Source organism: Leptonychotes weddellii, chromosome 1 (assembly GCF_054177405.1).
Source record: "Leptonychotes weddellii isolate Sample4059 chromosome 1, ASM5417740v2, whole genome shotgun sequence".
Lineage (NCBI taxonomy): Eukaryota > Metazoa > Chordata > Mammalia > Carnivora > Phocidae > Leptonychotes > Leptonychotes weddellii.
In genome coordinates, this window is record NC_138369.1 from 95,975,501 (window position 1) to 95,999,230 (window position 23,730).

Genomic DNA, 23,730 nt, shown 5'->3' on the forward strand with positions numbered 1-23,730 from the left:
AACACCAAAATCTCCCCAGTGAGGGGAGGCATGGCTCAGCCCCTTGTTGGAGCTCCCCTACCCTGGTCTGGCCCCTTGTTGGAGCTCCCCTACCCTGGTCCACAATTCCTCAGTCCTCTTCCAAAAGTTCTCCAGGGTAGGTTCGTCTGCTCTCTGTTAACAGCTCTATTTCAATAACATACCTCTTAGTATACAGCCCAGAGCAATTTTTGGACCATTTCTCTCTCCTGTGCCTGGATAGAGAGCAGTTATAAGCAGCCTTATAAGTCCTGGCTTCCATCCCTCTCTAACCCCATCCTGTACATCTTGTGTCACTCACACACACACACCCCTCTGCCACCCTCACCTCCCTTCTGCTCCTTAAGCCTGTTCCTACCTCAAGATCTTTCCTTCTCTCTCTGCCTAGAACTCTTCCCCGAGATCTTTTAGAGGCTGGCTCCTTCCCATTCTTCAAGTCCCTGCTCAGAGGTCCCCTCTCGGAGGCTGCCCCCGCCTACCTCACCCATACCATTATCCAGCTTCATGTTGTAAAAGCGCCTCTCATTCACTGAAGTTATTTCTGTGCCACTTGTTCACCGCGGACCATCCCACTAGAGTGTAAGCTTTATGGGGTCAGGCACTTGATCTGTTGTGTTCACGGCCATAGCACTAAACCCTAGAACTGCGTCTGCCTTCACAGTAGGTGCTCAATAAACATCCACTGGGTAAATGAAGAATCCAGTTTGGAGATCTGATTTATTCAAGTTTATGTCTTGAGCCCCCTTGCCCACAGTAGCTCCATAGTGTTTGCTGGACTGAGGGACGCCAAAAATCACTCTTGGTCCAATCTTCTCTTTCAAGCGAGGCAACATCAGCTCTTCCAAACTGACCTTTCCGTTCCCCTTTCCAAGCCCTTATCCCCACACTCCACAAGTCCTCCCATCTCCTGGCAGCGAAGCATGCAAATGACTTTTCTCTTTTCAAAAGAGCAAAAAACAGGATGAAACCGGTTGTGTTGCATTTTGAGACCATGTGAGTTGTACATGTTCTTATGCCTGTTTTCTTCCCCTGCTGTCTCTGTGTGAAGGCTGATCAGGAGAAGAGTGAGCTGAGTGGCGGTTCACCGGCTCCCACTGCTGCCAGAACATCCACCCCAGAGAGATGGTGGGAAATCACGGTCAAGGGCTGGGGGATCCCACACAGATGTTAGGAGCTGGTGTGGATGCTTAGCAAGAGCTGCAGAAACTCATTTTTTCTCTTCTCTCGGCCTCCACAAATGACCAAAGCCAGGCAGGGGCCCTATGGCTGCTAAGCCCTCTAGGGAATAGGGGATGATTGGGGCATTTCCTTTGGACGGGCCAGATGAAGGCAGCAAGGGGCCATGGAAGAGCACACAGCTCAGCAGCCGACAGAATTTGGCCCCAGCTCGGCTGCGCTACACTTGTGGGACCTCAGCTCCTTGTTTAACCTCACTCAACCTCCGCTTCCTCATGGGTGAAGCAGGCACAAGAATGTCTACCTGGAGAGACTACATGCCTTGATATGCTTGAATTACGTATACAAGCACCTAGAATGATGATGTTGGCATGTGACAGACACTCTATAGATATTTGCTGTTATTAAGAAGCTGAGTTCAGGTATGGGGAACATAACTAAAGTGTGCTACGGTTTACCTAGTAAGTGAGAAATGAAATATAATTAGTTGCGCTTTTCCATTTTAAAAGTCAAAGACATGCGTATAGATATCAAATATCCAAGAGGATTCACAGTGGATTCAAAGCTTTACTCTATTGTCTGACAACACTGAATTGTCAAACAATTAGGCTTAATTGGAGTTTTCACGAAAATCACCACCTGTTCGACTGCCACTGCTCTTACTTTCCGTCATGATTTCCCTTCTTGTCATATGATGGTGATTCTAAAGTTGGAAATTGACATCTTCGGGATCCCATCAAAGAACCACCGGATCCCCCGTGACTTTGCCATTGGTATCGGCACTATCCTCTGAACCCCTGTTCTCTAAATCTTGCTTAGAACCAGGTAAGTCAGTCAACTTGAATGAAGTACCGCTATTGAGTTTAACCAACTGAAATTAATTATTTTAATTTCCTAAGATGGCTTAATTCACGAAAGCAGAAGTTCAAGTTATTTCACAGGATTCCGTAGCTGCCATCCAGCGATTAATTTAAAATGCCTGAAGTCAATTTTTAGACATTATTTGCATTAGTAAAACTTTAGCCAAGCCCAAGGAGAGGTAGTTTTGATTCCATTTTCAAGAGGATGTCAATAAAATTTTTGTCTTAGGGTCCTAAAGAATATATTCTGATCCCTTACAGTTTCACGAGAGGGGGGTGGTCTTCTCTCCCTTCCTCCCCTTCACGGGTCTGTAGAAAAGAGCTTTCCCTGTGTAGGAAGCAACATGAAAAAGGAATGGCACAGAGAGCACTTCTCATGGCAGTAGGGAGCGGTCTCCGAGTCACCCCAAGAACCTCAGTTTCCTGCCAGAGCCACTTCACGGCCCTCACTCCCAAATGAGATGCAATTTCCCCGCTTTGGAGACATAATAAATGAAGATATCAAGAAGAATAAAAAGACCAACATAGAGGTTGAAGAATGAAGATAAACTGAAACCAGAACACAAGCCTGACTAATCATTAGCCATTTATAACAGGACTCAAAGTAAAGTCGTGCGTGGGCCAAGTGCATTCACTTTCCGCAGCCACCAGGCCAATTCCTCATCTGTTATTCTTCTGAAGAGAAAGAACATTCATTAACCTCAAAGCCGGTTACCAGCTCTTGATGCATCCTAGCAGCTCCTGAGTAAATATTGCCTGAATTAGAAAATAAAAAGGCAAGCAAACACACAAAAACCGATATTCTGGCAACGTGAAGATGTTTACAGATAAAATGAAATTAAATGATACAGGGATGCTGGCTTCCAGGGGTCCTCCGTTTGCCCCTGTTTTTGTTTCCTTTCCGGGTCTACTGTTCACTCACTGCATTTCTCATTAGTCAACCCTCGCTTCAAAGTTACTCTTACCCCCATGCGAAACAAATTTGCTGACTAGAGTTCAGGGTTCGTACACAGTTCCTTTTATTCTTAGCCTTATGGTATCCAGTCAAAAGACTTTCCAAAGTTATTGAAGTCAGGTTTTTTTGTTCCCAGAGGCATGGTGGTATATGGTGTGTCATTCATTGGTAATACAGTTAGATTCATTTTTCACAGTGTGCCGTGTCCTCTTGGGTTCCTCCGACATCCTGGTGGATTTTTTTTAATTTGCGTAGAGTAAAATCCACTTTTTGTGTTTTCACAGTTGTATGGGTTTTGGTAAGTGTGGTCATGCCACCACAGTACCGTACCGGACAATTCCATAAGCCCCCAAATTTCCTCAGACCGCCTCTTTGCAGCCAACCTCTCCACCTGCCTCCAACCCCTGGTAATTACTCATCTGCTTTCTGTCCTTATACTCTTTTCCAGAATGTTACATAAATATATTCTATTTATGTAACATGTCATACATATTACATAACATTGGAAGCCTATGCTTCTATTTATGTAACGTCGGAAGCCTTAGGGAAACCTAGCTTCTTTCACGGAGCAAAATGCACTTAGAATGCATTCATATTATTGTATGAATCATGAATCAATAGTTCATTTCTTTTTATTGCTGAGTAATATTCCACTGTGTGAACGTACCCTGATTTGTTTATCAGTTCATCGCTTGACAAGCATCTGGGTGGCTTCCAGTTTTGGGTGATTATGAATAAAGCTGCTATGAACGTTCGCCGATACCTGTTTGAACCTAAATTTTCAGTTCACCTGGGTAAATACTCCGCAGTTTGTTATGGGTATGTTTAACTCTGTAAGAAACTCTCAAGATGTTTTCTAAAGAGGGCTATTTCATTTTGCATTTCCACCAACAGTACATCCACCAGCAGTACTTGGCATTGTGTTTGTTTTCATTTTGTTTGTATCTTATCTATTCTAATAAGTGTGTAGTGGTATCTCATTATGGTTTTAATTTGTATTTCTCCAATGTCTAATGATGTTGAGCATTTTTCATGTGCTTATTTGCCATCCAAATATCTTGGTGAAGAGTCTGTTCAGGACTTGGGCCATCTTTTGGTGGGTTTTTCCAGAGATTTTCTTGCAATCTGCAGTTCATCTTTTCATTCTCCTAATGGTTTCTTTCACAGAGCAAGAGTTTTAAATTTTTATGAAGCCCAATTTTTCAATTTTTTAATGGATTCTCCTTTTGGTACTACATCTAAAAACTTCTGCCAAAACTAAAGTCTCATTGGTTTTCTCATTTTTTTTTTTTCTAAAAGTTTTGGAGTTTTAAGTTTTACATTTAGCTATATGATCCATTTTAATTTTTGTACAAGGCATGAGGTTTGTATCATTGTTCATTTTCTTATATATAGACAATTGTTCCAGCACGATTTCTTGCAAAGACTATCCTTTCTTCATTGAATTGTGTTTGCACCTTTGTCAAAAATCAGTTGACTATACTTAGGTGGGGCTATTTCTGGCCTGTTTATTCCGCTCCACTTACTGTCTATTCTGTTCCATTTATATATGCTTCCTTCCTTTTAGCAAGACCACGCCACTTTGATCACTATAGCTTTATGTTAAATCTTGAACTCAGATAGTGTGAGTCATTCCAACTTTGCTCTTTTCATTTTTTTAAAGATTATTTATTTATTTATTTATTTGATGGGGGGTAGAGAGAGAGAAAGAGAGAGCATGAGCCAGGTGAGGGGCAGAGGGAGAAGCAGACTCCCTACTGAGCAGGGGCCCGATTCCAGGATCCTGAGATCATGACCTGAGCCAAAGGCAGACACTTAACTGACTGAGCTGCCCAGGCACCCCCAACTTTGCTCTTTTTAAATTGTTTTGCATATTCCAGTTTCTTCACCTTGCCATATATATTTGAGAATCACCTTGATATCTATGAAATGTATTGCTAGGATTTGAATTGGGCTTATATTTGCTTCAGACATCAAATTGACAGGAATTGACATCTTAACAGTATTGTCTTGCAATCCATCAACATGGTATATCTCTCCATTTAGTTAGGTCCTCTTTCATTTCTTCAGTGTTTTGTCATTTTTAGCATATAGATACTGTCCATGTTTTAATAGTTGTGTAAATAAGTATTTCATTTTTAGGCTGCTATTGTAAATAGTGTTGCTTTTTTAAAAATCCCAAATTCCAATTGTTCATTGCTAGGAATACACTTGACTTTTATTCATTGAGCTTATATCCTGCAAACTTGCTAAATTCACTTATTAGTTCTAGGAGGCTTTTGGTAAATTCCTTGGGATTTTTCTCCAGAGACAAACATGTTGTCTGTGACATTGAATAGGACAATTGAATCTTAATAGTCACTCTAAACACAAAACAATTAGGACTAAAATAATATCTAACTCTGGAAGTTCACATCAAGGAGGTAAAAAAGGCTTGTTAGCCTTAGTCATTTGAACATTCATTTAGTCAATGAAATATTTATTTGTACCTCATGGTGCAAAGCGTTATGAGGAAGTCAAACAGAAATCAGCCTTGGATGCTACCAAGTACTTTGTAACTGAGGAAAGGTAATAAGACATGAACAATAGTTACTGCATACAAATAAGAAGGTGATAAGGGTGATCGAAGAGCGGGTAGGAAGCCATGAGGCATAAGGATCTGACCTGGTAGTGGCTATGGAGTACTTAGGATGGAGGTGGTTTAAAATGACGGGCTGAGTGGAAGAAAGAGTAAGATTAAGACTGAACACAGAAGTAGACCTTGGGGCACCTGGGTGGCTCAGATGATTAACCATCTGCCTTCGGCTCAGGTCATGATTCCAGGGTCCTAGGATCAAGCCCCGCATCAGGCTCCCTGCTCGGCCGGGAGCCTGCTTCTCCCTCTCCTTCTACTGCTTCCCCTGCTTGCGTTCTCTCTCTCTGTCTGTCAAATAAATAAATAAATAAATCTAAAAAAAAAAAAAAAAGTAGACCTTGATCATGACTCTCCCTTTAGCCCCAGCTCCAGGCTCTGTGACTGTAAATACCAGAGGACAGGACTTGGCCCTCCCATTGCAACAGTGACCACAGGTTAGCTGGAGGTGGAGATGGAGGGGGAGAAGAGGAAAGGTATGGGTGGGGATAGAATGCATCCTGCCAAGCAAGTTCCTAACCACCAGCCTCATGTGACATTAGAAGAAGCAGTCCTAACACCTACACTGGTTAAAAGAAGAGTGAAAGCCCTCACTATTGACTGTGTCCCTCCACTCCGGGAGGGCGTATGGAAGAGGGAACCTGTATGAGGTGAAACCAGAGACCCAGGACCAGAGCTCGAATTCAAGCCCGCGTCTGTGGGATAACAGCTTGCACTTCGAGAGCATTTACCATGTGCCAAGCACTGCCTTAAATGCTTTAATCCTCACAACAACCCTCTGAGGTAGTTGCTATTCTTATCACCAGGAACAGATGGGGCACGGAGAGATTCCGTAACTTTCCCCAGGTCTCAGCAATAGGAAGGTGGGAGAGGCGCTTGTGCTCCGTACTGTATCCCGCCACCGCGCTGTGCTGGCCAGTGTTTCCCAGTCAACCAGAGCACCTCCCTAGCCGACAGGAGTGCAGCGAACACATGACGACGCATCCTGCCACCAGCACCAGCAATAGCATCAGAGCCCCCACCATGCGCAGCCCTCAGTGCTGACTGCTGGAAGTAACAAATGCATTAGACGCAGTCCCTGCCCTCGCAGATCTCAGTCTGGAAGGAGAAACAACCTTGTACAGAATGAGTATAATATACCCTGTGATGTATGGCATCACCCCGACAGCAGATGGAAAAGACGCGAGCATACAGAGAAAACAGGCATTAATTTTCCACTCCTCTGTCAAGGAAAGTGAAAGGCAAACTCATGCATTGTGGCTGAAAGCATTTACTTTTGATTAAGTGCATATCTAAACATCAGCATGCCCCTCAGTCAGGTTCATGCCTCAGTCTCCATCATGTTGCTGACTTTGCTTTCTCTTGAGAAAGCCACAAATGCACCCACAGTAAAGGGAATTGCAAAGATGTGGAGCTGTGCAGCTCCTACCTCAGATGCTTTTTTGTTTCATTTTGCCTTTGAAAGCTGCATAGCTCATTACAGTGGAAACCAGTCGTAGCTCTCCTCACGAAGTGGATGCCAGGGATAGCTTTACCTTTGCTTCATCTCATGGAATTTCTTTGCAAATAAATCATCACCACTGGGTGAAGAAAACTTTGAAACATTTCGATTTTCTCTTCTTAGCTTTGAAAATGGCAAGAATGTGTATGATATTTTCCTAAGAAAGTATGACTACTCTGTCATGAGGAGAGGTGTGATCCCGGATGAAATTTGGAAGGGACAAAGTGTGTTCTCCCCTTTGGGGTGTCTGCTTCCTTCATCAGGCTTCCTTCCTTCCCTACCCCCTTCATTCCCCCTTCCATCTCTCTTGTTATTTAGTGCTTTATTTCTTGATTGTTCCTTTAAATCTCTCCAAAGTGATGTGGCAAAAAGGTTTGAATCTTTTTCACACTGAGGTGTAAATGACTGGCAATAGTTTATAGCCAGGCCTTTTAAACCCGGGCAGCAGAGAGTGCCCGGGGCACCCAGTAAATCCATGGGACCAACATGGCACATCTCTGAGACAACAGGCCATCTTGAAGATTTAGGAAGAAACATCATTGTATATTACAATAAGCACAAATGCATGAAATGGAATATGAAATGGTAGAATGAATGAATCACAGTAAAGTGAATTATTATACAAGAAATATTGTGCATGAGACAAGCCACTTCTTGCTAAGACCCCAGAGCCCCAAGGCTGGCAAGTCCTCTCTGCTCTCTCCTTCCCCAGTGGGTCAGCACAGCAGTCCCCACCTCCGCAGGTGGGTAGGTGAAGCATGTAATGCAAGACCTCAGAGTCAAGGATTTATATCCAAGCAGAGATAACACAAGCAGCGAGCCTGAATTTGGAAGTAAATCCAGTAAGAGCCTAAGAAATATTTTTTAACTTACTAAAATTAAACAAATAGAGATACTAAAACATCAACACTTTCAACAAATTACACACATTTGAAATAGGAGCAGTGGGGTTTGGCATATTTAATTTTGCTTTCAAATATTTCTCAGGAATGTCTTCGCTCCCAGTTTGAAAGAGATGCTTACAAACTCACATTACTTTGTGGCAGATGAATGCCCAAAGGCATTTTTAACAACCTTTATCTTTTATCTGCATCCAAGATTCTTGACGCAGAGACCCCTCCAGCAGTCCGGTGAAGCCTACAGACTCCTCAGAAGAAGAGGTTTTAAGTACATAAACTAAAATACACAGGATTCCAATTAAATTGAAATACAATTCAAGATATCTAAAATCCAAATCTGTAGCCTAGTAAAACATGCATTTCCTTACTAATATATTAACCAGCTCTAAGGACAGATCAAATCCCACAATTTCCAAGAATGATGAGTGTAAATGGTGAATGCAAATCATATCACAACTGTGGTATGACCTAAATGTGCCTGTAATTTCTACTGGGGGCAAAGTCACAGGTAACGTGAGTACTTGTACTTCTGTGGTTTGTCGCCTACATTCATAATTGCAAGAGATGCTCAGTTTCAGTAAGAAGTTAGTGAAAAAGAGAAATGTATTTTTTCCATTCCAAGTTCATGAACCTCCAAATTATATGCCCTTGAGATAAAGTTTCTAGATTCTTCTGATTTGAAACTCTGAGTTCTTGATTTTCAGCTATTTGGATGTCTTGGGTCCTTGAGACAGTAAAAGCAGAGTAACTTTTAGTTAAGCAGTAACTAGACCTGGGCGAACATTTCTCAATCCACCCCCCCACCACCACCACCACCAGTTCAGAACACCTAAGTTTGTGTAGCCCCGTCCACACAACCTTCTGTCCCATCTCCATTTCCCCGCTCCTGGGGATCCCAGAAGAACCGTTGGAAATTCCTCAGATTCACATGACTTCTCCAAACTGCCTTTGCCGACAAAGTGCCACCTTCTCCTTTGTCTCCCTTACCTATCTTTATCCCCTGCTTCCCACCTTCCTAATGATTCTTGCGAAATGACTCACAATTTGCATATAATAGATTTAGGATGGTTGCTGTGTCTGATCACAATGTCTAAGCACAAAGAGGTTCATAAGGTTGGGGAAGTGGGTCTTGCCAGTCACAGAGGGGGCCTCCTACCAGCTTCAGCACCAGAACCAGGACTCCACCAGAGTCCGTGTTTGAGGCACCACTTCTCCTAGGAAATCAGGGCAGAAAGCACCTGGCATTTCTTGAACACTGAAACATGCTGGGACTGGCGCTGCATCTCTATTTTCTCACTTAATCATCAAAAATAAAAAAGTAGTAGGCTATTAATATCTGTACACATGACAGAGGAAAGAGGCTTAAAAAAGGCTAAGTAACCTGCACAAGGTCATGGGCAGATAGCCAGCGTCACTCTGCGCCTCCCCAGGGTGGGGGGCGGGGGCTGCCAGCCTGACTCCCACCCCCAGGGCCACTGAAATGACTGCTGCGGGCTCACAACTGTCCCTTGGGGCTGAACGGGAAAGGGCATTCCTCTGTCCTCCAGGGACTGGACCTCTCTGCAGCCTTCCGCACTGTGGGCCACTCCTGCCCTACTGAAACCAGCTCCACCTTCGGCTCCTACACCCACACTTTGCTTTTCTACATCTCTGCCACTCTTCCTCCTTTGTCTCCTTTGTCCACATGCTTCCTCTCTGCCACCTAGAGTGATGGAGCTTCTCAAGGCTGGACCTTGGCCGTCTTCTCTAACCACTCTCTCCCTTGGCAGCTGGCCCCAGCCCTTGGCACCTATTAACTTCCATAACCAGAACACCCTCTCCCTATTCGGAGCTCCAGGCAACAAGCTTGGATATCTCGTGCATATATCTCTTTGTCCAAATGCCCAAAGGTGAGTCAAACCCCTCTATTTCTTGAATGAACCCTACTTCAGTGAAAAGCACCCCTCTTCACCTAGCTGCCCAAGTCAGAAATCTGAGAATGGCCCATTACTTCTCTTTCACCCTCATATTCAATCAAACACGGGGTCCCCTAGATTTTTGCCTGCTAAGAATATCTGGAATCTTCCCCAATTCTCCTATCTCTGCTGAATCAGAATTCAATGTACCGTCATTTTTCTTTTCTTTTTTTTAGAATTTATTTATTTATTTGACAGAGAGAGGCACAGCAAGAGAGCGAACACAAGCAGGGGGAGTGGGAGAGGGAGAAGCAGGCTTCCCGCCGAGCAGGGAGCCCGATGTGGGGCTCAATCCCAGGACGCTGGGATCATGACCTGAGCCGAAGGCAGACGCTTAACGACTGAGCCACCCAGGCGCCCCATACCGTCATTTTTCATCAGGTTAACAAAGTAGCCTCTTAGCTCCTTTTCTTGCCTTCCTTTAACCCCTCTCCTGTGTTTAAGTTTTTCAGTGGTTTTCCGTAACTCCTTCATATTCAGACCAAAATCTGTAACATAATCTAACCTGCCAGACCCTGTTAGATCTTCCTCCTATGACCCCCAGCAGCCACCTGGAGTCACTCTGCACTCTACTCTTCTACTGCCCTCTACTTCTTTTAGTTCTTCAATGACCTTTGCTTCCTCCAGCCTCTGAGCATTTGCACATGTTGTCCACTCTGCTTAGAATGCGAATCCCTGGTCTTTTCTTTAAGTTACTTTCTAGTCCTCCTTTGGATCTCAGGTTAAATGCTCCTTCACTAGAAAAGCTCTTCCTAACCTTCCAGATCAGGTCAGCTGCTCCAACATCCCAATTTTATACTGAGGACATAGTGTTCTTTTATTTAGCATTACAATCAAATAATTAACTTACTATTTAATATCTGTTTCCCCTTCTGTTATGGAAGCTCCATGAGAACAGCACCTATTTGCTCCTCAGCCCATCCCCACCCCTAATGCAAGGCTTGGTGTATAGTTAAAACTTGGTATATCACTATTGAACTAATTAAGTAATTATAGGGGTCTCTTTTTGCCATACTTCTCTAGACTTTTTCTAGAATCTACAGGTCAGCAGGTGATTTTGTATATTCAGTGAAAATAAGAATCTAACTGAAATTTACAACTGACAAATGACCTAACCAGTTAAATCAAAGAATCTGATGAATCCCATTCTACTTTGTTGCTACTTAAGTGAAGGTAAGAATGAAACAAAGTTTCATTGTACTACTTGTCAATGTCTGTTATCAAAATGCATGGCTACATCATTTTTGTGCCTGGTGGTTTCCAAATGAGTCATTATTCACTTATCAAGAGTGATGAATGGTGCCCTCCTAAGAAAGTGTTATTACCATTTGTAGTCACCTTCATGGCTGTCAAAATGTGTGTTCTTATGCAACCATCAAAACTAGCTGACTGACAGATGAACATGCCTTTGGCTCTGGATTTTTCAAAGAAGGTTAAATGTACATTTCTTTAAAAAAAAAAAAAAAATCCAGGGCGCCTGGGTGGCTCAGTCGGTTGAGCGTCTGCCTTCAGCTCAGGTCATGATCTCGGAGTCCTGGGATTGAGCCCCACATCAGGCTCCCTGCTCAGTGGGGAGCCTGCTTCTCTCTCTCCCTCTGCTGCTCCCCCTGCTTGTGCTCTCTCTCTTTCACTCTTGCTCTATCTCAAATAAATAAATAAAACCTTAAAAAAAAAAAATCCATACCCCAGATTTGACTAGTAACTTCCAGGTGAGGCACCACAGAACAGCAGAGTATGATTTAGAGGGATTGGTAAGACCATTCCAACAGATGAGACAGCAGGTGACAAAATGACCTGAGCACATGAAAACAGGTCAAACAACTCACGTGATTTTAGTCATGCCCCTTGTCCCAGGCAGTATGCTGCTTTCTTGGTCAAGTGCAAGGTGTGTGTTTCAGCTAGCTACTCCTCTTTTCTGAGGAGTTTACAACTGTGGATAATGTCTAAGACACACCTATTCAGGAGCAAACAATTTAAGACAAGACATTTGGGCTCCTGATTTCTGCTTTTAGCATCTGTGATTTGTAAAGGAACCTCACAGTGGCTTGTGATACTGGGCCTGATGCTTGATTTCAGTTCTCAACATTATTGCCTTAAAATCAAAAGGAGCCTGATGGATGCTTCACAAAATGACCCTAGGAATTCTATTGAATGCCTCTGTCATAGAACTAACCATTGGCCTAAAATAAATCCTGCCATGTATTCACGGAGGGAACGATCCTGCCCACAGAGGGGAAAAAAAGAGAGAGACATGCAACCTTGGTGTTCTCAAGAAGCTGTATCTCTTTTCCAGATAACTCTTCACTGAAGCTTTGATTTAAGATTCAGGGTTTCCAAAATTTGACTGACAAAGCTAAGTGTCCTGTGCCCCCATATTGATGTCATTCATTTCTAATATTAGCATCAGAGCAGCCCGGGTTCACCTGGGAAAGGGGAGCTTTTATTTTGAGTTGAACAGGAGCAGATACTAAAAATGAACACAGTGAGACTTCCTTCTGGCATATCTGACACAGATAAAATAGGTAAACCAGTGCAATGAGACTATTTTGAATCAAAAGGGAGAGGAATTCAATCTAATTAGAAATTTGATGTGCTTACAGAATTTATGTAGCCTCAATTGTGTGAATGCTGAGGAATTAAGAAACAAAATGAAATTCTAGAAAGTTGTTTTGTTGTACACAGTCATGCAAGATCATGAAGTAGTGATGAAAATTCCATACATGGGATGGAGAAGGTTCCAAGGCATCTGTTATAGCTTAGAATGATATGTAAACTCAGCCATTATTTGGTGTTATAACTACACAAACAAGCTTTTGATGATATAGTTTGTACTCACTAGATCAAATATGTCCTGTATTTGGACTTCTATCTGTCTGTCTGTCTGTCTGTCTATCTATCTATCTATTATCCAGCGGACCTTAAATGGATCAGAATAGCTGGACCATTGCCACATCTCCATTTAGTGTTGTGTAGACATGGACAGAGGCAGAAGGATGCAGATGCACCATGGGTAATCACAGAAATTGTGTTGGAATTCTATAACCTGAGCTGGAGGGAGCTAGTTCCTCCCACCCTTCTACATCTGCAGAGTGAGAAGCACTATCATGTGTTGAGAATGTCTTACATGGTAGGAGTCTCACAGAGACTCACCCCTGGACAAAGTAAAGGCGTGGACTTGACCAGATATGGCTCATGACAGAAATGCCTCTCACTTTAAAAACAACCAACTGAGGGACGCCTGGGTGGCTCAGTCAGCTAAGGGTCTGCCTTCAGCTCAGGTCATGATTCCGGGGTCCTGGGATCAAGTCCCGCATCAGGCTCCCTGCTCAGTGGGGAGCCTGCTTCTCCCTCTGCCTGCCACTTCCCCTGCTTGTGCTCTCTCTCTCTTTTAAAGATTTTATTTATTTGAGAGAAAGAGAATGAGAGAGAGAGAGCCCATGGCGGGGGGGTGGGGGGAGGATCAGAGGGAGAAGCAGACTCCCCGCTGAGCAGGGAGCCTGGTGCAGGACTCGATCTTGGGACTCCAGGATCATGACCTGAGCTGAAGGCAGTCGCTTAACCAACTGAGCCACCCAGACTCACCCCCCTCCCCCCGTCTGACAAATAAATAAATAAAATCTTAAAAAAACCCCAAAAACAAAATAACCAACTGAGTTTGGTTATTGGTGATACATTCCCTCTAGAGGGTGAAGATATTTAGAAAGAGTTAAAATAAAAATAGCAAGGCTCAAGGAAGGATCTATCATCCCTGTATCAATATTTGTCTGTAATGGAACTTTTCAATAGTGTAAAATCTTCAGGCTTTTATTCCAGAAAAGCTGGCCTGAGTGTTTAAACATCAGGGGCAAGAAAATGGACCACAGGGTGCCTGGGTGGCTCATATGGTTAAGCCACTGCCTTCAGCTCAGGTCATGATCCTGGAGTCCCGGGATCGAGTCCCGCATCAGGCTCCCTGCTCAGCGGGGAGCCTGCTTCGCCCTCTGACCCTCCCCCCTCTCATGCTCTCTCTCTCTATCTCATTCTCTCTCTCAAATAAATAAATAAAATCTTTAAAAAAAAAAGAAAAGAAAAAAGAAAATGGACCACATTTAGTACTTGCTACTTTGCAGTTTATTTTTGCTGACAATTCTCAAGTTTTGCAAGTTTGGTCTTCCAAACCCCATAGCAGAGTGATCATTATCTTCCTGAGTCACTGTCATAAGGAAAATAGGGCAGGTCTCCCCACCTTGGTGCTGGGACATTGCTTGCTAGGTACCCAGCGACATAACCTTGCCCTATTTGAGTTTGTTAGAAAAATGTCTCGCTCTGCATAGTTTTCTGCACTCCCCATTGTTCTCAAAATCATGGAAAGATTAAAATTACATGAAAATCCTTACTGAGATATTTTTTTCCCCATGACACTTACATAGTGACACAAATACAGGTCTGAGATAGCCCCTTCATATTTTCCCCAAAGACTTCCAGGGGAGGACACGCCCCACTGTATTGTAATTACATGGTTGCTTTTCTGTGCCCCTCAGACCCCTGGGTGGCTCAGTCAGTTAAACATCTGCCTTGGGCTCAGGTCATGATCCCAGGGTCCTGGGATGAAGCCCCGTATCAGGCTCCCTGCTCAGCAGGAAGCCTGCTTCTCCCTCTCCCTCTGCAGCTCTCCCTGCTTGTGCTCTCTCTCTCTCTCTGTCAAATAAGTAAAATCTTAAAAAAAAGAAAAGGTAGGGGATAGAAAACTCCTTGGAGGTAGAGAACCATAATGGGTTCCCCTCTGTATCCCCATGACCTGCACATCGCCTGGAACATGGTAGCCTCTCAGTAAGTCTTTACTGATGCATCGATATTGAATATCTCTACCTGGAAGACTGTTATTCACATATACATGGTTGACCCTTGAACAACATGAGGGTCAGGGGCACAGACCCCCTATGCAATTGAAAATCCATGTATAACTTTTGATTCCCCGAAAACTTAACTACTAATAGCCTATTGTTGGTTGGAAGCCTTACTGATAACATAGCACATATTTTGTATATTATATGCATTATATACTGTATCCTTACAATAAAGCAAGCTAAAGAAAATGTTAAAATCATAAGGAAGAGAAAATACATTTACAGTACTATATTTTAAAAATCCATGTATAGTGGACCCATGTAGTTCAAATCTGTGTTGTTCAAGGGTCAATGGTACTTATTTTTTTTACTTTTTATATTTTACTTTTTTAATATTTATATTTCATATTTACTTTGTTTTTGTTTTGGTATAGTCTTTTTTTTCTTCTCCTTACTATATAGCTTTTGTTCTAGATTCCTGACCTTTAAAATCAGTAGACTTTTACACTAAAAGAGAAATCTTTGGATTTTATATCCTGTGGTTTTCTGAGAAACCACTAAAAGAAAAATTTCTTATGCAAATGATTTTCATGGGAGAAGTCCAGTTATTTTTCTCCTCTTTAGTAGTTCAAAATATTTTTCACACATTCCTTTATGCAATAGTTTCCTTCCAGGTGGACTTAACCCACTTCAAATGGGAAAATGTAGCACTAGGTCTGTGAGAGGGGGAGCAGAGTCAGAAAGCACCCGAATAATTATGCTTTGCATTTGTGTGCCGTGTGCCACCTTAGCATACATTATCATGTTCCAGTCCCACAGACATGATGTTAGATGAATTGCCCAGGCATGTACAGTAGCTTATCTCACTAGTGAAGAAATCGAATCCAAGAGGAAGGAAGGGATTTCTCCAAGCTTACCTGGCTAATTTCAACAATAGGTCAGCAACCTGCATCTTTCACCTCTTTGCAATGTGATGCACTTTGGACGATGCTATGAAACTCAATGTGTTGCTTCGGTGGCATTTTATAGACAAGAATAATAAACAGGGGGAAGAAACAGATGCAAAAATGAGAGCACTATAGTTACTACCTCTAAAGACACCAGACTGTGGAAGCATTGAGAAAGCACCTGGAAGAACTGAGCTGTATGGCAGTTGGAAAAATTAGTGCTGTTTCGCTTGGAGCAGAGGCGGGGGCGGGGAGCGGGGGGGGGATTGTGTTCTCATAAGAGCATCTCATCAGAGAGTAAAGGATGCACTTTTCTACCATGTTTCGATTATTTAAGCTTCACCTCCTCACATTAGACCCACAAAATTCTAGGAGGCGTTCTCTCTCTAAGAATTTGATCTCTTCTCTGACAGCTCTGAGGCAGATGGCAGGAAGATGGGGTGGGGGTGGGTCCCCACGGAATACCTTACAATGTATACTAGAGCATCTAGTTCTCTATTTAAAGAGTGGAAATATATTTCCTCTTCTCAATAAGCTTTTAGGGGTGAAAAGCAAAGGGATTGATGAGGGAAAAAATTATTTCAAAAGGACTATCTGACCTTCTTGTAGCAACTTTATGTAGCCTTTTATAAAAAATAATATGATGGTCCCCTACTTCTAACAGTATGACTTAAGGTCTTTTGACTTTGTGATGGTGGGGAAGCCATGTGCATTCAGTAGAAGCCATACTTCAAACTTTGAATTTGAATCTTTTCCTAGGCTAGCAATATATGGTAGGATACTCTCTCATGATGCTGGGCAGGAGGCCACGGCTCCCAGGCAGCCCCGCCATCAGGAGGGTAAACAGCCAATACACTTACAACCACTCTAGACCCATTCAACCATTCTTTATTTTATTTTTTTTCTTTACTTTCAGTATAGTAGTCAATAAATTACGTGAGATATTCAACACCTTATTATAAAATAGGCTTTTTGTTAGATGATTCCGCCCAATTGTAGGTTAATATAAGTGTTCTGAGCATGTTTAAGGTAGGCTAGGCTAAGCTATGATGTTTGGTGGTTAGATGAATTAAATGCATTTTCAACTTATGATATTTTCAACTAGGATGGGTTTCTCAGGACATAACCTTACTGTAAGTCAAGGGATATCTATAACATAGTTTAAACAGCCTAAAGGATCATTTTGAATTTATTCTTATAATAATCTCCAACCATCCATAATAATATTCTGTTTTAGAAGTCAGTTAGTTAGTTACTCAGCCAACAAATATTAAGGATCCACTGTGTGTCAGGCTCTGTGGATGAATAATAAATGAATAAGGAATGACTGGTTGATGAATAAGATACAGATTTTGCCCTCCAAGGAACTCCCATTCTAGAAAGAGAAAGAAAATAAATTTGTAAACAAATTAGTAAAGATTATTCAAGGCTGAAAAGCTGAATTTCGTGGGGGACATTTTCATCTTGTGCTGAGCCTGAGCACATTTGGAGCCTCCTAGCGCCCAAATGGAGATGAGACTCTTCCCAAGACGACAGACCTGCACCTGCAGCTCTGTCTCTACCACGACTCTAGTCAAGAACAATGTCAAAAGTGAGAGATGGTTCTCATATTTAAGTGTGTATAGTTTCACCTGAGAAAGTCATGACCATATGCTGCTTTATTTTTATTCTAGGAATCTTGGAAAATCAGGACTCAGAGTTTCTTGCTTGGGTCTTGGTAAGTACCAGGGGTATCACGTGGGGGTGGATTGGGAGGTGGGAGATTGGGGAGAACACCAAGGTAGTGACTGGGATCAGGTTGAGACCCAGTCTCAGGTGAGGAGGGGCTTCCTGACCAGCATGGGCCCACTTCTCCTTCTGAGCCTTTCCTGCCCAACACAGCCCTCTCCCTCTCTACGCCCAAAGAGCCACTGTGCTCATGATGCCTTATGGGGCCCATCAAGCAGAAATAAATCTGATATTAAAGCACACCTTAGAGGAAGAAATTTATGTGTTACTCATGTGTAGCAAATGCGAAGAACCTCATTGTATGCATGTGTATGCTCACCTTACCTGTAGCTTCATCTGAGTTTTTTTTCTATCCTTATTTTCCCTTTGCCTAATTTACTCACGAATTTTTCTATACTGTTGTGTATTTTATGTACTTTTTATGTACTTGTATAATGTACCTTAAATACTCTTGGGACAAAGTGGTGTGTGTGTGTGGTGTGTGTATATGTATATATACATACACACCACACACACACACATACAAATTATATAGAAAGAAATATATATATTTCCTCCCAGAAAATGTAAATATTTAAAGAAGACTAAGTTGAGATGGCAATGGTAACAGCATGAGGATGAGTCTGAAATGGTGAAATCTGAGTGGGAGACTTGGGTAGGTGTAAGGCTTCCGGGTTTCCCCCAGATATGGGAAAAAGCAGCCTTGGTGTTTGGGCCCTTCAACACCATGAGAGCTATTCCTGTAACCTGAGAGAGTCTAGACCATGATGATAGCTGAGGCATGATGAGAAGTGGTCAGATTATGTCTCTGGTTTGGAGGTAGAGCCTGGCAGGTTCTCTGATTCTGTGTGGAATGGAGAGCAAAAGAGAAGAGGCAAAGATAACTGGGGGTTTTTTGCTTGAACAGCAGAAATGATGGAGTTGTCATTAAATGAGATGTGGAAGAGTGAAGAAGGAGAGCTTTAGGAAGGGGGAGATGAGGAGATTGATTTTTGGATGTATTAAGTTTCACATACCTGTTAGATATCCAAGACAAATAGGTCAAATTAGGTAAATGGATAGGTAAATGAATCTCGACTTCAGAAGAGAGATGTTGGTGAGGTGCATGAGGACTTGAAAGTCCTCAACATGTAGATGCTGTTTAAGCCACAAGACTGGTTGAAAGCACTATGGGAGTGAGTAGAGATAAAACATGGGAGCACATGGTCTGAGACCTGTGAAGTCCAACATTAAGAAATCAGGAAAATGAGCAAGAGCCAATAAAGAAAACTGAAAAGAAGCAGTCAGTGTGGTAGGCAGAGAAGCAGGAGAACATGGAGACCTGGAATCTAGGTGAAGAAAATATTTATAGGAGGATGAAGTGACCAACCCTATTAAATGCGGCTCATAGGTCAAGCAAGATGAGGGTCAAGAATTGATCATGTAGCAGGAGGGAGGTCATTGATGACTTTGAAAAGATAATTTTTGGGGGGTAGAGAGCTCATGCATGATTAGAGTGGGTCCAAGAGAGCATACTGGGTTCAAGAGAATAGCTGGCAGCTACTCTTTTGATGACAATTTCTATAAAAGGAAGCAGAGAATGGAGGGGCAGCTGGATAGGTGGAGAGTGCTTTTACCCATGGAAGAAATGACAGCATATCCTATATGCTTATGAGGAAGTCCTTTTGAGAAGGAAAAAAAAAATGATGTAGGAGAAGACAAAAAAAATACCTAGAATGATTTCTCGAGGACACAAGAAGAGAGTAACAAGAAAGCAGGCTGAGTACATAGGCTCTGAGGCTGGTAGGTGGGTTGACTGGGTGGTGGTATCTCATAGAAGTTCTCTTCTATTCCTTCTGTATTCTCAGTGGAAATCAGAAGCAAGGTCATCAGCTGTTAGTGAGGATGGGAAGGAGGTGTTGAAAGTTGGATGAGAAAGAGGATATCCAGGACAGCAGAAGGGTAAATAGACCGAGGGATGCGTCAGAGGGGTCAGAGAGCATTATGCATCTGCTTGAGATGCATGCTAATAAATTTAAAGTGAGACCATCTCCATGGTTGGGTGTTTTTCCTGCAGCCATGTTCAGCTGTGCAGATGGGGTTTTCCAAGGGCATATGATGAAAAAGAGAAGCCAAGAAGCTGAGAGTTTAGGGAAAGGGGTGATTATAATGGTGGGCCTCAGAGTTTAAACTGAGCAAAGAGAAAAATGAGCACTAGAGCCAGGAAAATGATCCATGAGTAAAATGAGGAGGTGGAGGGACAGTGGAAAATGGGTAGGATTGATGAATCGTGCAAACAGAGGGACCAAAAGATTGTTGGAATAAAAGCAGTAGAGACAGTAAGATTAAAGGATAGAAAGTTGTAGTTAGAAAGGGAAATGCTTGAAATTGAGGTTTGGGGCATTGGGTGTTGGGTAGTGACAAGTCTAAGGTGTGTCCATTGGCAGAGGGTGGCTGAGGTTGTGTTGAAGACAAGATAAGTTGAGAGGTGGAGGTCAAGAAACTGAGAGATAAAGTGCAGGGAAGGATGATCTTCGGGGTCACTGAAATCACTAAAAAGTGTAACAAAACTAATATTGAGGGTGCCTGGGGTGGCTCAGTCAGTTAAGTGGCCGACTCTTGATTTCAGCTCAGGTCATGATCTCAGGGTCCTGGGATCCAGCCCATCTCAGGCTCTGCACTCAGTGGGAAGTCGGCTTCTCCCTCTCCCTCTCCCCACTCCCCCAGTTCGTGCACACACTCTCTCTCATATAAATAAATAAAATCTTAAAAAGAAAAAAGAAAAACTAATATTGAAGAGAGAGACAGTGAGCCAGAGTTAAAATTTTCAAAGCATGAGAATTACTAGGGGTGGTTAAGTGATTGTAACGTGGGGGCCTGTTGATGTGGGATTCAGAGTGGTGGACAGACACTGGGGAAGGGCTGGGAGAAGGATTTCTTGGCTCCTGTTGAATGAAAGTGTGGAGACCAGGGAAGGGACAGTAGTAAATGAATTAAAGGTAGTAGCAACTAATTGTGCCACCTTTCACTGTATTTCAAAGATATTGAAGGCTATTGATGCCTGAGTTTTTCTGACTCTCCTGAATGATGATTTGGGAGGTGAGGGTGGTCTTTGTTCACCATAAATCTAAGGGAATGGGACATTTGCTTAATTGATGGCTTTAATCTTGTTATCATTTACTTATATTTGAAAGACTCTGGAGGTTCATTATCAGAGATAATCTGACCTTAGTTTTTTTGAGAATGTGCTTTATGGTAAACAATTATTCACTATTTATTATTGAAAGAAATTACCTATAAATATAAACTAAGAAATAGACTAGGGGCACCTGAGTGGTGCAGTTGGTTAAGCATCTGACTCTTGGTTTCAGCTCAGGTCCATGATCTCAGGGTCGTGAGATGGAGCCCTCATTGGACTCTGCACTCAGCACAGAGTCTGTTTGAGATTCTCTCTGCCTCTCCCGCTTGTGCTCTCTCTTCTTCTCTAAAATAAGTAAATCTTTAAAAAAAATTTTTTTAAAAAATAGAGTAATCTAAGAAAATATTAATTAGGAAGTATAGTGAAAAATCATAGATCAACTATCTCATAGTATCTATGTCAGAAAAATCATTTAGTCAAATGTACATAGAAAACTCAAGCAAAAGCGCTTAAAACTAAAAAAAAAAAAAAATCAGGTGTCTATTAAGTCCCACATGTAAATGAGTCTCCAGAGGGAGGACTGCAGTTTTTTAAAACCCCAGTGTCTGTGTGCGTGTGTTTGTGTGTGTGTGTGTGTGCGCGCGCGTGCACGCACGTGCACTCTGTAGGTATTTTGGTGAACTTTCAAACAAAACTTTGATTCAAGGGTAGCAAGTCCTGATTTGAGCTTCACATTTTTCTGAGAGCCTGAACACTTGTGATAAGACGTTGTGTGAAAAATAGGAGGAAACAAAGAAACTCATGGGGTTGACCGACTTCATTCAAAACAGGTAACAAAGCTTGGTTGAATAAGCATTTTTTGAGAACTTTTCTGAGCTGCCTCTGTTAGCCAGAGGAGATGAAGAACATCATAGAAAGGAATAATGCACCAGCCTTAGATAATCTGTCAGGCTCTGCAGACCCCAGCTACCAAATCCAGGTGGAGCCGGGTTTACCGCTTCGGGCTTAGGTTGTCAGCTCAGTTATAGCCCATGTTCAACTAAGGCTTTGGAGATTAAGTATTGAATGTACTAAGCAGAGCACCTGGGTGACTCAGTCGGTTAAGCATCTGCCTTCTGCTCAGGTCGTGATCTTGGGGTCCTGGGATTGAGCCCCGCATTGGGCTCCCTGCTCAGCGGGGAGTCTGCTTCTCCCTCTCTCTGCCCTGCTCATGCTCTCTCTCTCAAATAAATAAAATCTTAAAAAAAAAAATAAATGTACCAAGCAGTCACACCATTACAGATGTCTTTTACTGAAATACTCGAAAGGTCATAATTAAAGCTAACAATCCTGATGTTCTGCCCTACCAGATAAGGACAGACTGAGACCTTCTTGACCTGCCAAGCTTCCTTTTGGTAACTAAGAGCATGTGTACATGGGAACAGAAAGGTGAAATAACTTGAGGATACACTGAAGATACCTCTGAAGGAACATGGCTCTGCCAACTAGCAAAATGGCGGGTGGGTGGATGGGAGATTAAGTGCCCACTGCTATCAAGCCCCAAAGTCAAAGAAACTTATGGGAAAAAAGTAAATCTACCAAAGAGTGACTGAAAATCATCTACTGGGATATGGGATCATCTTCTGAGACAGAAAGAGTAGTGTTCATTTATTCATTTGTTCATTCATTCATTCATTCTCAGCAAACATTTAGGAAGTGAGGCCTTTTGCTGGTTACAGGGGATACCAAGATGAAAGCAGCAAGGATTCTGCTCTCAGATTGTTCCCACAGTAGTAGGAGTTCAGCATGTGGAAACAAACACTACATTTAGCACATACCGTAATGGAGAAAACAAGATGAACCAAGTGGGAGGACAGTCTCCTGAAGAACTTGGGACAACTTCACAGGGAATGTGCTGCTTGAGTTGAAACTTGAAGTCTTCAAATGAAGAGAGGGTGAAGGATTCCAGACAGAGGGAGCAGCGTGAGCCTGGGAGACTACATGGAACAGGAGGTGCTTGGGGAAACTCTAGGGTATGTGTAGAATATTGCGAACACAAGGTGTCTGTGAACCTCAAGGAATACGCCTGGAAGGAAAGCCGGGCCTGATCATGAGAGCCCTTGTTTGACTTGCTAAGTCATTTAGCTTGCATCCTCTAGGTCTCTGGTGTTCCTTCAAGTCCTGAGGTCCCCAGGTCCCAAGGGAACACTCAGGGGTGAGGCTCAGGGCTTACCCACCTCACCCTGCCCTCTTCTTTCTATTGCCACAGCTTCTGTCAAAGGAGCTCAACTTTTTCTAAACATAAATGTAAATATAAAAATTTTAAATGTAAATTTTGATGTAAAATTTTTAGAGTAAATTTTTTAATATAAATATATTTTTGATATAATATGTAATAAATGACTTTGTCTTTCAGAGTAGTTTTAGGTTCACTGTGAAATTAAGCAGAATGGATAGATCGTTCCCTTACCCCACATACACACAGCTTCCCCAACAACCGACATCCCACACCCTAGCAGCACATTTGTTACAGTCCTACACTGACACATCATTATCACCCAAACTATGGTTTACATTAGGTGTATGTGTATCTCCTGGTGTCGTATGTTCTGTGGGTTTGGACAAATGTGTAATGACGTGTAGTCATCATTATAGAATCACACAGATAATCTCCTTACCCTGAAAGTCCTCTGTGCTCTGCCTATTTATCTCTCCCTCCCCCTAACCCCTGGGAACCACTGATTCTTTTACTCTCTTCATAGTGTTGTGAGTTCCAGAATTTCATACAGTGTAGAAATCACACAGCATGTAGCCTTGTCAGATTGGCTTCTTCCACTTAACAATATGTGTTTAAGGTTCCCCTATATCTTTTCACAGCTTAATAGTTGATTTCTTTTTAGTGCTTCTTATTCCATTTTGAAGGGATGGATAAAAGTATCCTTCTGCCAAAAAACACACACAAAAAAAACAAAAAAAAGTCTTTAAAAACACCATTCTACCTCGTGAAAAGCCATTTCAACACTTGGATCAGGAGCAGGACATCATCAAATGTAGTAGACTTGTTTCTGACAGCTTTATGAAGGCTAGATTGAGGGAAGAGGTTGAGACTGGAGACAGATGAATTAGGAGTCAGACG

At 42.5% G+C, this 23,730-nt stretch overlaps 1 protein-coding gene and 1 long non-coding RNA gene across 8 annotated transcripts in view; one reads left to right on the top strand and one right to left on the bottom strand.

Moving 5' to 3' along the window:
• Positions 1-23,730, top strand: part of KCNAB1 (potassium voltage-gated channel subfamily A regulatory beta subunit 1) — a 370,920-nt gene that overhangs the window by 237,872 nt on the left and 109,318 nt on the right. For all 6 annotated transcript variants that reach the window (XM_081828363.1, XM_081828375.1, XM_081828385.1 and 3 more), the window contains one exon: positions 17,443-17,486. In XM_081828363.1, the coding sequence (XP_081684489.1) occupies positions 17,443-17,486 (44 nt within the window). The remainder of the gene's footprint in view (positions 1-17,442; positions 17,487-23,730) is intronic.
• Positions 1-23,730, bottom strand: part of LOC145723008 (uncharacterized) — a 171,643-nt gene that overhangs the window by 58,251 nt on the left and 89,662 nt on the right. The window lies entirely within an intron of this gene.